At 39.4% G+C, this 15480-nt stretch overlaps 1 protein-coding gene across 10 annotated transcripts in view; it reads right to left on the reverse strand.

Moving 5' to 3' along the window:
* Window positions 1-12227, reverse strand: part of LOC122987166 (protein MTSS 1-like) — a 56528-nt gene extending 44301 nt beyond the window's left edge. For 7 of the 10 annotated variants that reach the window (XM_044358892.1, XM_044358887.1, XM_044358893.1 and 4 more), the window contains exons 1-3: window positions 11708-12227; window positions 9679-9740; window positions 3775-3848 (exon numbers count right to left, since the gene is read on the reverse strand). In XM_044358892.1, coding sequence (XP_044214827.1) covers window positions 3775-3848; window positions 9679-9740; window positions 11708-11779 — 208 coding nt within the window. In that variant the 5' untranslated portion in view covers window positions 11780-12227. The remainder of the gene's footprint in view (window positions 1-3774; window positions 3849-9678; window positions 9741-11707) is intronic. The other 3 variants (XM_044358894.1, XM_044358891.1, XM_044358886.1) reach the window with 1 other exon arrangement.
* Between the last annotated feature and the right edge of the window lie 3253 nt (window positions 12228-15480).

A 15480-nucleotide genomic window follows, 5' to 3' on the forward strand; every position in this document is an offset into this window, starting at 1 on the left:
TACTTGAACTGTGACTGGTGTGCTGTCTTGGCCAAGTCTCCTTTGGAAAAGAGATTTCAATCTCAAGGGAAACCGTAATGTCCATAGTGTAGCGTGACAGCTCGGGATGAGTACACGTATCGTTACACCCTTAGTATGTGTAGTTGCATGATTATCATAAATACTGTATATATGTACAGTATGTGTGTTTCTTCTACCAAATCAAACAGATCCAGTCTTTGCTGAGTATGTGTCCGCTCTAAGCTCCAACAATAAGTCTGAATAATAGAGCCCAACAAAGGAAAAGCAAGGCTTTGTCTGAAAGCTTAAGTTCATCTTTCTTTCTTTTTTACAAACTTTCTCCACTTGGCATTCCAGTTTGAATTTCACTCAACTGTAAACTTGTAAGCTAGGATTTAACTTTGCTACTCTGGACCAAAACAGAAGCACGTGCACATCTCTCCTTGTGAGTTTATTCTTGCATCTTAATCCTCATTTCTTCTCTAACTTTAACTATGCTTTAATTATGTGCCTGGTCCATGTAATGCAAAACGTCTTCTCCTCTTTAAAAAAAACCCATCTGGTTATCATTAAAATAATTTACTCAAACAAATGCGCAAACAACAGCTGAAACTTACATGACACTACAGTCTTTCACTGGACCTGTTCCAAAACTCAAAGGTTTATACTTCACCATAGGACTGGGCGATAAGACCAAAATCTAATATCCCAATATTCATGCAATGAGCATATACTGATGTTTGCACATGAATCGGTTATAGATATATTGCTCTATTACACAGGGAGGCTGAGTGAAAAGAGAGAGTTCATACAGTCCGATGTTGCCTCACCGAGCTTCACTTAAATCAACAGATGATAAACACTTCAATATCAAGGATATAACAAGGATACGAACATGTTTGAATATCATTTATACAGCTGCTGAGTAGACTCTGGGAGACTGGCCTGTCAACACTGATAATGACATTGTACGACTAGACTGATCTATCTTAAGGGAAGTCTTGGCCGACAGTCAGCATCCATCCATATAGTGTTTTCTTGTTATTTTAGTGTTGCTTAATAGCCTGAACTTAATGAAATCACTGAACTATTTTGGAAAGGGCAGTTTGTTGGAGGAGTTTCACATTTTCAACCCATGATAACAGTTAGACAGTTACAATGGTGAGGCAGTGGACCATTGTACAAACTTGTTTCAACACAGTGGGAATCCCCAAATCATTTAGTTATTTAGGGAGTTTTTGGAGCCATTGATGAAAACGAGTGAACTACCTTCTTTGTTAGACTTTTTTCTTCAGCAGGCCCATTTCATGTATACATATTTTTTATGAATAAATGAACAAAACCCTTGTGGTCCAAAGTTCAAGTTATTAAAAGATACTCATTACTGTAAATGTGTCTTTCAATCATCTTGCTGCTTCAGAGATAACACTGATAAAAGAGACCCTGGACAACTTTCATCTTAAGTTCTAAACAACTATAAACAAAACTGCTGTCAGATATCAAAGTGTGCTGCGTCTATAGATCAACCCATGAATCTTTATGAGTTACCATCACTGCCAATATCTGAGAGACTATACAGCAGTACAACCATTTACAAAGGCGGCCGAAAGCTTTGTTCTAATGACCTTTAATATGTGTACTGCCAAATCTCTGGTTACTTTTATGTTTGTGACCTTCCATTTTATTATAAGGAGAAAATAATTATTGGTTGCCTTTATGGTGTGGTGGTAGAAAGAAGAAGAGCCGTTTCTCTTTCTGTTTTAGCCCCTCAGTACACACACACACACACACATCTGCAAATACCTGATTTCTATGCCATTACCATGGTGATGGCTGTGGGAGGCAGGTTAGGACTTGGACATACACAGGGGGACAACAAGGAGAGAGGCAGATAGAGAGAAAGAACTATGATAGCTAACTGTGATGAGCAAACAAAGTGGTTTGCCTCCTTCTACTGATCAAGATACAAAACAACGCGGGTACTCATTAACATCAAAGCTACTGTAGTAAACACACAAACTCATATGCAGATGCACACATATGTATGCACAGAAACACAGGCTGTAATGTCTTTGGAAATATACTTTACTCATCTGCTTTGTAAGTGAACAATATAGTAAGTTGATATCTTCACTGAGTAGAACAACTATTACCTTGGGCACTGCTAGAGGTCCGTTACATGTACATAACAACTGTTTTGCAGATACAGTAGATTCCAACAGAGCGGCGTCGTTTGGTGACAAATGAGTCCTCTGTAAATTATACTCCAGAGACCAACTTTTCAAAAGATTTTTCTTTGCTGAACATATATAGTGGGCTGTTGTGCAGGGCTGACCTAAAAAAAAAAAATGTATCCAATTTTTCATTTCTCTGAGCTACAAGGAATCATGGTCACCACGAAAACCATGCTGCTAGTATCTTTAAAATAAGTTAACTCAAGTGGTAATGAGAAAAACTTTCTTTTAGACTTTTAGGCTCTCATGCTTTGAGCAACTGTGTGCTTTGCAATGGGTTAAGAGAGGCCTGTGCATTAGATCAATACATCAAAACTTCAAAACAAGTTCACAATCACATAAAAAAAACATGACATTCTCTTGCCATCATGTTGGTCAGTACAGCAGCTATCAGAGCTCTCTGAGTATGCCCAATTAAACCATTAGGTAGACAAAGTGTGTGCGTGTGTGTGCGTGTGTGTGTGTGTGAGAGAGAGAGAGAGAGAAAAAGAGAGAGAGAGAGGTATAGAGTTTATTATAAAACCTATAAGAGTAAGTAAGACCTATGGAAAGGAGCCACTTATGGGAAATGTGGACTGTAATCCTGGTTATCAAGGCTCATTATAATACCGGAGTGTAATTATCACGTGGATGAGTTATCTACCTGCGATATGGATAGCAGCATGACAAACAACAGTGAATTATAACTCATTATCAACATTTACCTCTATGCTAGAGGGCTCAGGTGTACAATGTAGTCAGAGCAACAAAGCACAGAAATGAAGAGGGATACTGTGATACTGCTCACCTATAAGATACAATATGTAGAGAGAAAAGGGGAGAGAGAGTGATGAAAGAGCAGATGAAAGGTGACGCAACACTCTTCAGCTGACTGACTGTGACTCCCGTCACGGCAAACATTTATACTGTGTGTTACAGAGAAAGAAAGAGAGAGAAAGAGAGAGAATGACGACTCCCTGTACTCCCCCATCTCTCTCTAGTGTTATTCCCCCCTCTCTCTTTCTCTCTGCAGTGAGTGAGGTGATGAATGTATGTGTCTGTCTCAGGTCCTATTAATAGTGTAGAACAGGGCTGGAGGTGTCAAAGCTAGGGAAGGATGAGATCTCTCACTCTCTCTCTCTCACATATGTACAGAGTTTGAGCAGACTCTGTCTAAGAGTCCAGATGTAGCAGAGGTGGAGAATAGGTGGGGGTGGGGGGGCACATAACAGGGGAAAGAGGGTAGAGGTCGAAGACAAAGCCAGCAGCAGAGCTTCAAACAGCGTACTGATGGATTTACTACCCATACGATAAAGCAAACAACCTAGAGAACTTCTCAGCACAGTGGGGTGAAAGACTGGACTTGCACAGTAGAGCTACACAGACAAACACACTGACACATAGGTGCCCAGACACACACACTGTTATACACAGAGTTAACTGATTTAACCCTGTCAGCCCCGGGGTCCACCAAGACTGAAAAATGACACTGATTACTTTAAGAGATGGGTGAAGACCACCGTTTGCACACTCATGCCTGCATCTGTGAGCGTATTCCTACCTCTTGAGTTGGTAGCCAGGTCGGCCACTTTCTGAAAGGCATCCAAGAAGGCAGCCACAGCAACCACAGTCGCTCTAGAAGAAAAGAGGAAGACAGGTTTGGTTAAAAAAACACTTTACTGATATTAATAGATATAAACAACATACAATACAATGTTTCATAGAGATAAAAATGATGCACAAAGAGGGAAAAAAATACATACACATGCTGGCAGATGATGAAAAAAAACTATTAAATTCTCTTTTGTTTTGTGTAGAGAAAAAAAACATCTCTTTCAATGTGCATTCATACTATATTTTTAATATCAAAATGATAAAGTTTACTTCAACATAAATAATTCAAGTATTACTGATAGTATTAATAAAAATAGTATTTAAGTATGAAAACTGAAGTGTGCATCACAGTGTCGGTATGTTCTGCGAGTGTGTGTGTAAGCTAAAACCTAAATGAGTCCTGCTGTGTGAGGAATGTCTATGTGATTACTTAGAGACTGCTGGAATCTGTTCAGCTCAGCAGAGCAGCTCTTGAGCTGAGTTTGCCGCACTAACGGACCAATGAAAGGATCAATGTGTGATCTACCCTGTCCACCTCTAAAAATGGAAAGGTGACCTGTGACTAACCACTCACACCTGCTTCTCTGTCATTTTGTACAGTTTACCAGGTTTTTCCGATTTGCTATACAAAATACTGCTTATACACAACAGACCGAAGAAAGGGCAAAATCCTACCCCCAAGAAGTGATGCTTGGTGTAAGATCACTTCCTGTTTTGCTCATATAGACAGCAGCTCACTGGTATCCTGACTGATTGCCTGTCTGGCTACCTGACTGACCAGTTCCTTCGCTAGCTGGAAATAGGCTGTCTCACTGGTGGGCCTGGTGACTGGTTAACACTGACTTGCCTACTTCAGAAACAACAGACCTCTCATGATTAAGATCACAAGTATGGAGATAAAAGGCTCTTTGTGTGTATGTGTGCGTGAATGTGCACTTATGAGATATCTGATCTCCTCAACAGAGACAGACTACCTATCAGTCATGCGTGCGACAAAAAGAAACACAATTGTCCGGAAATTTTCCAAGGCACGTTCAGTCACAAAAGCTTGTTTGTTCTAATCCTGAGTACCTTAATTTGTAAACACTTGTTATCTTCCACAGAGCAACAGAAAACCTCCACAACACAATCTGGGAATTTCCATAAACACTCCACACAGGTAGCTTTCACAGCTGAGCAGAACAATAGCTGAGTTCAGGTTGGTGATGACTCTCAAGTTTGACTTGCGAATGGAACAAAAGTGTTTTTAATCTTTAATATTCAACCAGAAACTACGACATATCTATTTTTCTCTGAAGTGTACTGAGTTCTTTTTTATTCTATATATCCAAAGACACATGTGCAGCAAAGGAAGGAGTGTTCCTCATACATGTTTTTTAGGGAGGGAGGAAACTGGAGCACAGTGGGGTTCTAACCCAGGACCAGTGCTAACCACAGAGTCGCTATGCTGTGCACTCAAAAAATGACTTACGTAAGGATTTAAAATACAATGAAGGTTCATTCTGCTTAAGAGTATTTCCCCGATGCTGGGTTGCATACTATTCTTATCTTTCTCAAGACCATAATAGTTGTTAGTTGTTACATCAAGTTACAGACAACTCAGAAGGGCCCTCCTACAAGCTTGACAGAAAGGAAAAACACAACACAACTGACGAACTGATAAACAACCCTGATCCAAAACTTTGTTACAAGCCTAAGTATTCATCTACATTCAACTGACTGCTAAGTCTTAGCATTCAGATGAAAAAACATTTTCTTTATCACTCAAGTAATGTAATATTGGCTAATAAGTACTACTGTGTTATTGCAGAGCTGACCAGAAGATCCAAGGGTGTGTCCTGCAAATGGAAAAAGAAACATACGCACATGCACACACGGATTCCTTTCTATTTTAAGCTCGGTGCGGGCACAAGAGCAACCTTCAATTGATATCCGCCTCCACTAATTTATACCATGTACACATGAATCTTATGGATCATATTTTACATGCACTTGCAAAGTCTTGTTCAGTCAAGTAGAACTTATTAATTCAAAACAGGTTTGTGTGGTAAGTGGTTTTAAATGATGCCCGCTTTTAATATCAGCACCTCCTGTGCACTGAAGCGCAATGTAGGGTAGTTAACAATTACAAGCCATGATCATCTGCTGTAATCTGTTCCATATTTTTACAAGAGAAATGCAAAATCATTAAACTGCTTAATCATTTTACTATTTTACCATTTACTTTCAAATATAAATACAAACTTGGAAATACAATATACTTTCCTTTATGTGCTCTGTTATCTTAAATCATCATAAATAATCAACGTTAGAGGGAAAAATCATACATTCACTGTCCACAAACAATTTGACAATAGGCAGCACTGAAAAAAATAACATTTGGCATCCTTTAAATATTCTTGTTCTTTTCACTAAGAAAATATTCTTGCTCAATCAACAGTGAAATTGGGTAACGTTTTTACAATATATAATGTATAAATGCCAAGTTGCAAAGACAGAATAATCAGCTTTTAATTCAATCTCTGACAATCAGCCAAAAAGCATCAAGACTTCTGTGACTGTAATAATGTCTTAAAAATTGCTGCTGCAAGTCCTCAGCTCTGCTCATCATTGCAACTATGATCCGACTTCTAACACTGGCCTTAAAATCTGCAAATGCCCCTTTCCTGTCCTGGACTCAAGACAAACGACTTTAGCATATCTATTGCACAAGACCTTGGCCAAGCCAATCTCAATTCCCTATAGACTCTGCTGTAGTACAGCAGAGTGCTCTTTCTGACAATGATACATTTAGCGCTGCTGCCCCCCATCTATACTTAGTTCAACAGAAACTGGAATGTGGCTGTAGTAACTCCACTTGTTTCAGACACAACATACCAAGAATCATGGCAGAGAAAGTACTTTATGTGTACCTTAAGCGATACATATATACTGTATCTATCTGTCCACCTGTCTGTCTACATGTCCATTTCTCTTCTAAATATTTTCGGACTCGTTCTAGAACCAAAAGAAGTTTTATAATCATACCAATGGTAGCCAATTTAAAGTTTTGAGAAGGTCTGTTTCCTTGCAAAATTAACCTCAAACCAGAAGGAGGGAGGCCTGTGTGTAAGCCTATCTCTAAGACGCATCAACCGTGGCCCACCAAACAGACCAAACACTGACAAGTTAAAAGGAGACTGTGATTAGAAATCAGCTAGCCTATATTCCACCCTGCCCTCTTTCTTTAAAGCTATGTTGTGTGTGTGTGTGTGTGTGTGTGTGTGTCTATGATGGCTGCTTAAAACCAGAATGGGCAGAAAAAAAACACTATATTTGGACCAAAAAAAAAAAAAAAATGACAGAACAGAGCGAACACTGTAATTGGTTGATTTCCTAGTTACTTTGTAAGAGGGGAGCAGAGGGGCTAAATTACAGAGTAGTCTGCCTCAGGACGTCATTACACACACAGACATATGCCGCTACCACTGCTGGCTAGTCACTTATCCAGGCCAAGGAGGGAAGGTGGGTGTGTTTGTGTTTTACAGTGTGTGTGTGTGTGTGTGTGTGTGTGTGTGTGTGTGTGTGTGTGTGTGTGTGTCTCTTTATGTAGCCCAGTCCCCAAACAGATTACAGAGTTCCTTGGGTGGGGGGTTAGGCTTTAGTCGAAATGGCTAGTTTGGCCAAATTTAAGTGGCTGGAGACTAGCTTTAGAGCAGACAGAAAAAGCCTTATTTGTATGTCACCATTAGCGAACCCAGATAGCGCACTCTTATTAGCGCTCCTGCAGTAAGGGCATCGTTACAGCCAGCCATATGCCACAACCACTGCAGCCTTGAGCAGGCAATACCTAGTCTAAAATACCAAAACAATGTTGTCTATCTATGAATGACACTCATGTTGTCCTATAGAGAAGGACCTGATCTTCTCTAGGAGCATCAATTGACTAATCCTAGAACAGGAAAGTGGTCTAATACTGAAAAACCAGTGGTTCAAAGTATGGGACTATAATCATGCATTAGAACAGATTAATATAGGGCAAAACTTTTACAAGCATCTCCATCATCAAGCTACCACTGACCTACTATAGCTGGATAAAAAGAGCTACACATGGATGATGTCATGCAGCCATAAAACCATCTGTAAAAATAGTGCAATATATAATTTTACTACACATGCTTGGTGTGCACTTTTACATCATGCGGTCTTGATAGTATAAAAACTTGTTTTTGCCAAGTCATTTACATCAGTGACGACTAGTTGCCAGACCCAGAAAATCTGATGCATCCTTAATGTTTGGTTTTTCTGCTCACTTTACACAGGCAGGTCAAGGTTAGCTGCAGAACAGAATCACTGAAGCTGCTAGAGTGCCTTGCTGAGGTACACTTGAAGGGCGTGAATGCTTCCTGACACAGGTGCTAAAAGCTGACTCATCTGGTTGAAGGACTGTCTGTTTGTTGACTTTGCCACGCTGGTGACCACAATACTAAAGGTTAGACATTAAAGACTTCAACAGATTTATGTGCTGATAAAGAGAATTATGGATGTTCATTAATGTTTTGCACACATAAAGGGAAAATGTTTTAAAAAGTGCTTCAGTACCTATGTTGTGTATTTCATTTTCTACACATGTGAGGTGATATAACATGTGCTACTAATAAGGCAGATTTCCTTTTTTCAATGTCCACGCAATGGGCAGAGATGCTTTCAATAGTGAGTAATTCACACTGGTACAAACACATGAGGCTGTACAGTATAATACCATCAACTCAATGACAAAGGTTCACCTTTTTTCCAGTACAGTAAGTGGTAGACATGCTATTTTATCATTGCCCTGGTGTCCAGACCGACATACATCCTACTGCCAAACAGCCAGTCATTAGCAACAAGACCACAAATACTCCCCTGAGCTTTAGCATGGCAGGGTCACATATTTAACCCCTGAATGATGGAGACACTTGAATAACATATCACCATTAATCAGCCCTAATACTGAGAAAATGGAAGAATGGGACACTGAGTGGCCCCTGGAAAGTAATTGTTAAGTCCCTGAGCCTTTATACAACTGTCAGTATTAGTCTGTCCGAGGACACGTGGACACTTAAATGGCCAGAGAACTGCCATGCATTGTTAATCAAAGAATAATTTAGACCACAGGACATCCATATTTACAGTACTTGCGGGACAATGAGCTTTTATTTCAGCTGTCATAAATTGTTTGTCAACTGACACGTGGCCACTTAAAACCAACTAGGAGAGGTGGCTGGGATTGGCATCCATTGTTAGCAGAAGACTTGGAATAATTTTGGCAGGAGGTGTGTAAATTTACAGCATTAGAAAGACAAATTAAATCAGGCTTTAAACAGGCTAAATGGGCAGAAAAGACACATAATGAGCCCTGGACAGTATTGTTAAGACATTAGGCTTTTATGTAAACTGTCAGTGCTTGTTAGTCTAAAAACACGTGACCACTTAAAACTTCTTGGGAAGAGAAGCAACAATGACATGTACTGTAAAAGCCCAGAGAAAGTACAAAATCAGTTGGCAGAATGACATTTTTGAATGTACAAGGGGTCAATATGGGGTGTCAGACATATTATGCAACAATCACATGGTTAGTTCATGGTTAGTAGGTCTGTAGTTAGGATAAGTTGTAGTATGCACTCCAAAATCTATCTGTTTTTATAGTAGTGTGTGTATCCATGTCTAAATCAGCTTTAAGTTATTTGAGGTACTAAATGACTTCAAGTAATAATGTTGATCTTTCCTCTTTTCAGTTTTATGTACTTTAATGTTCCTCCCTGTTGCCCTTATCAATAAAACACACAGAAACATAAAAGTGGGTTATACGTGCAAACAAGCACACACTCACCTGAGCTGCGACTGCAGTTTGCCAGCCTTGGTGATAAAGTCCTCCCAGATAGGGTAGCTGCTCTGTGAGGGGGAAAAAAAAGAGACACAAACATGAGCGACACAATTTCATCATCAAACCAGATTTCACTATTCCCAAAGTTACATAACAGTTCAATCAACATGAGGCCACACTGATGCCTCACCTCACCTGCAGGGCTAAACAGAACTAACCCAAGACTTAGGTTTTCCCATTCATATAATCTAATTATGTCTCTGCAAAAAATATGTTTATTCATCTTGTTGCCAGTGGACCTGAGGGAATCTGGCAATTGAGCTATAGGATGAAAACAAAAAAGTTTAGCAGGGTTGCAACTGAAAAGAATGAGATTATGAATACAGTTGTAATAATTTGTAAAAACAAATTACTTTCAAACATTTCCAAACAGCTGGCTTTCATCTAGCTTCTATTTTGTTTTACAGTTTTTTATTACTACATTATGTATTAATGAGAAAATAGACATCACCATCATGTCCGGCTTGTGTTAGGCTGCGAAATGGGTCACAGGCTTCTTTTGGAAAAATCCCCACACAACAAAAGTACTCATACTATGTTATAATGAGCCCGGCTCCCAATGGGACTCTAAATTTACCTAATTCAGGTCCCGGGCTGAAAATAGTTGAAGAGCTAAACTATCACAAAGAACAAGTGGCCTAATGCATCGAGAAGAGCTCGCACACTATGAGGGTAACTTGGTACAGCAGTAAAACAACACCAGATAAAGTGATGAATCTAGGATGACCAAATGTTTGTCAGTGATGTGCTACTACTGACAAGGGCCTGAGGAATGTCATGTTATGCTGTCAAACATTACACCCAACAACCAGCTTGACCCTCTCTACCTACCTCGATCTTTCTTTCTCCCATTCTTCGTGTGTCCCAATCTCCCTTACATCACTTGTGTTCCCCACAATGTCTGCCCTGTCTGAAAAGGCCACTACCATCAGCCCCCATCAGCAGAGATATCAAACACTCCCACGCCATGGCAAATGAGCTTTCTCTGCATTCTCCCTATCATTTATTCTTAATTAATTTATGATCATTTATTGTCGACAGATTCAAAGTGAGCTGTCCCTTCTTTATTTCAGCACACAACCCCTTCTGTGGTCCAACAAAAGAAAATGACATCACTGGATATCTGAATATTGTATGTAAAAAGAAACAAACAAAGCATCTGTGTATGTTCACTGATTCTGTCTAATAGCATAAGACACAAGAGGGGTCATGAATTACCAAGTCAAGTGAGACCTGGTAAGCTGGGAAGTGCTGAATGTCTGAGCAGTATTCATAACAAACTTTCTGACTCCAGTAGACCCGATGGCTGGCCATTTGACCTACACATGTCAAAGCCTTCAGACCCTGCGGAAAAATGTCTACCCTGACAGCCACATTCCCGGCATTCCTTCAGGCAAGTACAACAGCTGGGAAATCTGCTAATTGTCTCATCAGCCAAAAATAACATCCAAATAAAATGCCCCAGTTTTGTGATTGATTATTGCCCTATTTAAGTTACCCTTCCTCCAATTTTGGATGCTGCATCGACTTCAAACTGGAACAAATGAACGTGAAAACTTGGGATTTGTCTTCCCAACAGAATCAAAGAGCATAGAATGAGATTGATGTTTACTTTTGTATAATACTAATAACGTTACAAGATATCTAACATTGCTGTAATAAAAGCCAGAAACACTGTATTAGCTATCCTAATGATGAGTTGATCATAATATCGCGATTCTACTCAGTTCAATACTGTTTATCGACTTCGCATTTTATACAATAAGAAGGTAACTTGGGTTGCAGTTAGCTAACGTTAGCTGATAACGGTAAGTTAACGTATGTTATCGTATCATGCATTTCTTGTTTATCTGTTGAAGAGAATCCACATTTACAATAGACTGATGTTTGGGAAGTGAACTCGTTTTTGGACGTCGCTTAGCGGCTCTCGGATAACAAAGCTTGTGTTGGAAAAAGTTCATTTGGCTTAACTTACTTTCATGTCTCCGATAACCGTTTGGAAGAGTCCTCCAAGCGCGCTGCATTCCTTCTCGATAACAGCCTCCATTTTCAGGACCACCTCCAGTGGTCAGTCCCGACTCGGTGAGTCGCTTTCAGTTGGCCACCTCCACTCTCCAAGAAAATCAAAAACAAGAGAAAAAAACTGCACAAAATATCGACAAAAACGAAAGAACGCGTGAATATTAATTTCTGCTGTGAGCAACAACTTTCGCCTCAGTCAAACGTGTAGAGAAACAGCTCGGTTCTGCTCCGGTGCGCCGTTTACTTCAAATCAGAAGAAGCTGTTGGGACGAAAGAGAAATTTAAATCCCCCTCTCCCCTCCAGGCCGCCCCGTTCAGACCCATGACTGGACCGCGAAGGTAATCTTTTGCAGTTTGTTTGTCGAAACTAGAAATAATCCACGGTGTGCAGCAAGTAATGTTATTCCGTATCTTGACAGGTAACTAACGTGAATTCCGACACTCCAGCCTGTCCTCTCAGCGCCTCCTCAACACTGACTGAAGTGTAGGAGAAAAACCGAGAGGAGACGCGAGTCAAGCCCGCCAGAGTCGACAAAAGCGTTTCCGGTTAACTTTTCCACCAAAACAAAAAAATGCACAACTCAGAAAAGAAATGATCACTGGAGATGTTTTGCTCTTCAAATCTGTACTGAGCTCATGTTAGTTTATTCTTCATCCTACCAACATATTTAGTTTCTCATATTTCTCAAAACATTATTAGTTATGTAATTAATGTCATCTTAAGAAAAAAAAGATTATTATTATTTCAGGAAAGTTACAGTTAATTTGCATATTGTGTAAAACGAACATATATACTTTTCTTTAATACAAATTGCAGCTTTTATCAGAAGTACAATCTTTCCACAAAACCTTCAAAATGATTGACAGAGGGCTCCTACCCCCCTGATAGTGTGTGATAATTTGGACCCATGGCAAACATGAACTCAATAAACAGTTCCATCTATTATAACTGCACAGGCAGAATTTGGTGCTTTTGACTGGGGTCCCCTAGCACCACAATACACTGGTATTTTTAAAAAGCACTAATTAAAACAGAAACAGAAAACAATGATATGAAGTTATTATGAACAAATTGGTTGTCAGAGTCATAAAAATTGGAATGATAGAATAAAGCAACTGTACAATATGACAAAAAGTAGATCTCTGGGGTCTGTGGGTACCCCAGTCGGTACAGATACTATATTTTGAAAACAGGGTTTGGAACATGAACATATCCAGCATTACCAAGAAGGCCTGGTGTGGCAGTGTGGTCTACACAGGCATCATCAAATCAATAATCTCCTCTTCCATCACTGTGTAGTTTGGCTCTGCATCATTGCGCTCTACGCACAGACCGCAGCATGTTTTGTGCTGTGCAGAGGAGATCATGAGACTCGCACTCCCCTCCCTCACAGACCCTCACAGCAGAAAGAGAGTGGGTAAGATCATGTGGTCTGACCCCTCTCACCCACTCAGCCCCTCTTCCTCTTCCAAAAACTACTGCTCTCAGAGGAAAATCAGACTGAGAGCCTCCAGAACCAGGACCACCCGCCACCTCCACTGCTTCTTTCCCCAGGCAACATCTTTAACATGGACAGTAAAAGTCTGTAAACACACCAACTCAAATTCACCTCCATATCTCACTCAAATTCATAATGTGTCTGTCTGTCCTGCATTGTGTGGATATATGTAGATTTTTTAATTGCTAACTGCACATATATATCCTGTTAATACAAGACAGAATCTTTGTAGATTACTGTCCCCCTCTTTCTTACACTGTTATGTTTGTGTTTATGTTATTGTTAAATGTCCATGTTTTTGCTTTTTCTGTTGACATCTGGACCACACTGACTTTCTTGTATTGCTGATTCTTGTTACATCCGGTAGAAGCAAAACATGATAAAAATTACATTTTACTTTTATTCTGAAGGTGGACCCGCAATAACTTCCGGTATTATTCTGTTTCACACTCAGGTGGAAGAGGTGAGAAGGTGAGATCATGACTTTTGCTTGATGTGTTTTTCATTTTGCAGGATTTTACTCTACAAAAACAACGCTGGAAAGAATGGCTTAATGTATTTTTTAACAGAAGTTAGTTAAATTTGCATGGAACTTATTAGTTTTGTCAGTGAGGATCCATGATACCAACACAATATTGTAAAGTGCCTACATATGTATCCAATGTTTATGTATAAACGTTGGATAAATATGGAAAACTCACGCATCACAGCTGAGCAGTTGTAGATAACGGGAGACATCTAGTGGCTGAAATCTGTAAGACAACAAAACACGCTGTTGGGAGTTTAAAAGTGGAACATCCAAAATTACAGTCATATGAGCAAATGGTGAATCCATTATGGTGACACATTCTATAAAGACCATATTTTTAGTGCATTATAGGATCATTTACAAATTATAGTCTTCAAATGCTACTAAGTGCAGACCTGCCTTTCTGTCAGGGCTGCTAGTTAGGCACACACAACTGTCAATGCAAACCTGCATGCAGGTAACATGTAAGAGACACAATTTGTTTATAGCCTGAAAAAAGTTTATTTATTCGTTTTTTTTGGCGACTAAAATTTCCTGCAGTTCTTCTTAGCTTTTGCAAAACAATAACAGATGAAGCTGCATTGATTCAAATAAATGTACATATGTGCTGTCATGTATATTTTGCTTAACATAGAATGAACCAATGAGTCTGCATGAATTCATATTACTAAATTAACTTAACCTGTACATGGAGAGCTTGTTGTACTAAATGGAGTAATGCAGCATACTATTGGCCCCAACAACATCTGGAGCCTGTAACACTGGTTATAGTGGATCTCAAACAGAGGGACAGTTAATAGGACGTATTATTGGTTGGAAGGTAAAATAAATAATATATTCTGTAACAGAGTATCCTTATGATGCATTATTGTCTATATGCCAAATACATCAATGAATGGAAAAAATGCCAATATGCATACACATATACTATATTTTGTTTCTGAATTGATTTGATACATAAACAGTGAACATGCACATACATCCTGTATGAATTGCAGGTTGGAAACAGAACTGAACCTTTGCTACAGAAGAAATTGCAAAAAAGTTACTGTATGTTCAGTATGTGTTCAAATTTATAAAACCATTTGCATACAGGACTACATGCAGACTGTTCCCAATACTAGCATTGCAATACTTGGCTTGGGATAATGCCAGAGGGAGTAGGTTAGTGTCAGTCTTACAACAAGACACAAGGGGTTGACGAGATCTACCCTGAAACCCCAAAGGATTTGTGGATATTATTGAGCAATTATGTCTGTACTTCTTTTCAGTATCATAATATTGCCCATGGATTTGCAGACAGGGCTGGTCAGAAAATATTGCGTTCGGCCTTTTTCACAAGAGATGTGTTTGTCTTAGTGGGAAAATATTACTGATAACATTAACGACGACTCTGTTCTATTCAAGTGTAAGTCCTGACAGCGTTACAATAAGACAGCATGCACCATAACAAGGCCACAAAGCAGCTAAATGGAATTCAGCCATCATTATTTTTATTGTTTACACTGTGACACTTCAAAATGTCTTCTGTGAATGAAAAAGGCCTATAGTTTGTATGTTCTCGTCATATATGGAGGACCTCCCTTTTACCCTCTCACACATAACTGAAGGAACATTGTTCACTTTGTAAACTTTTGCAGTTGTGCACCATGAGGATTTTTTTTTTTTAATTTTTTTACCTGGGACACTGTGGAAAAT

This window comes from Thunnus albacares, chromosome 8 (genome assembly GCF_914725855.1).
Source record: "Thunnus albacares chromosome 8, fThuAlb1.1, whole genome shotgun sequence".
Taxonomy (NCBI): domain Eukaryota; kingdom Metazoa; phylum Chordata; class Actinopteri; order Scombriformes; family Scombridae; genus Thunnus; species Thunnus albacares.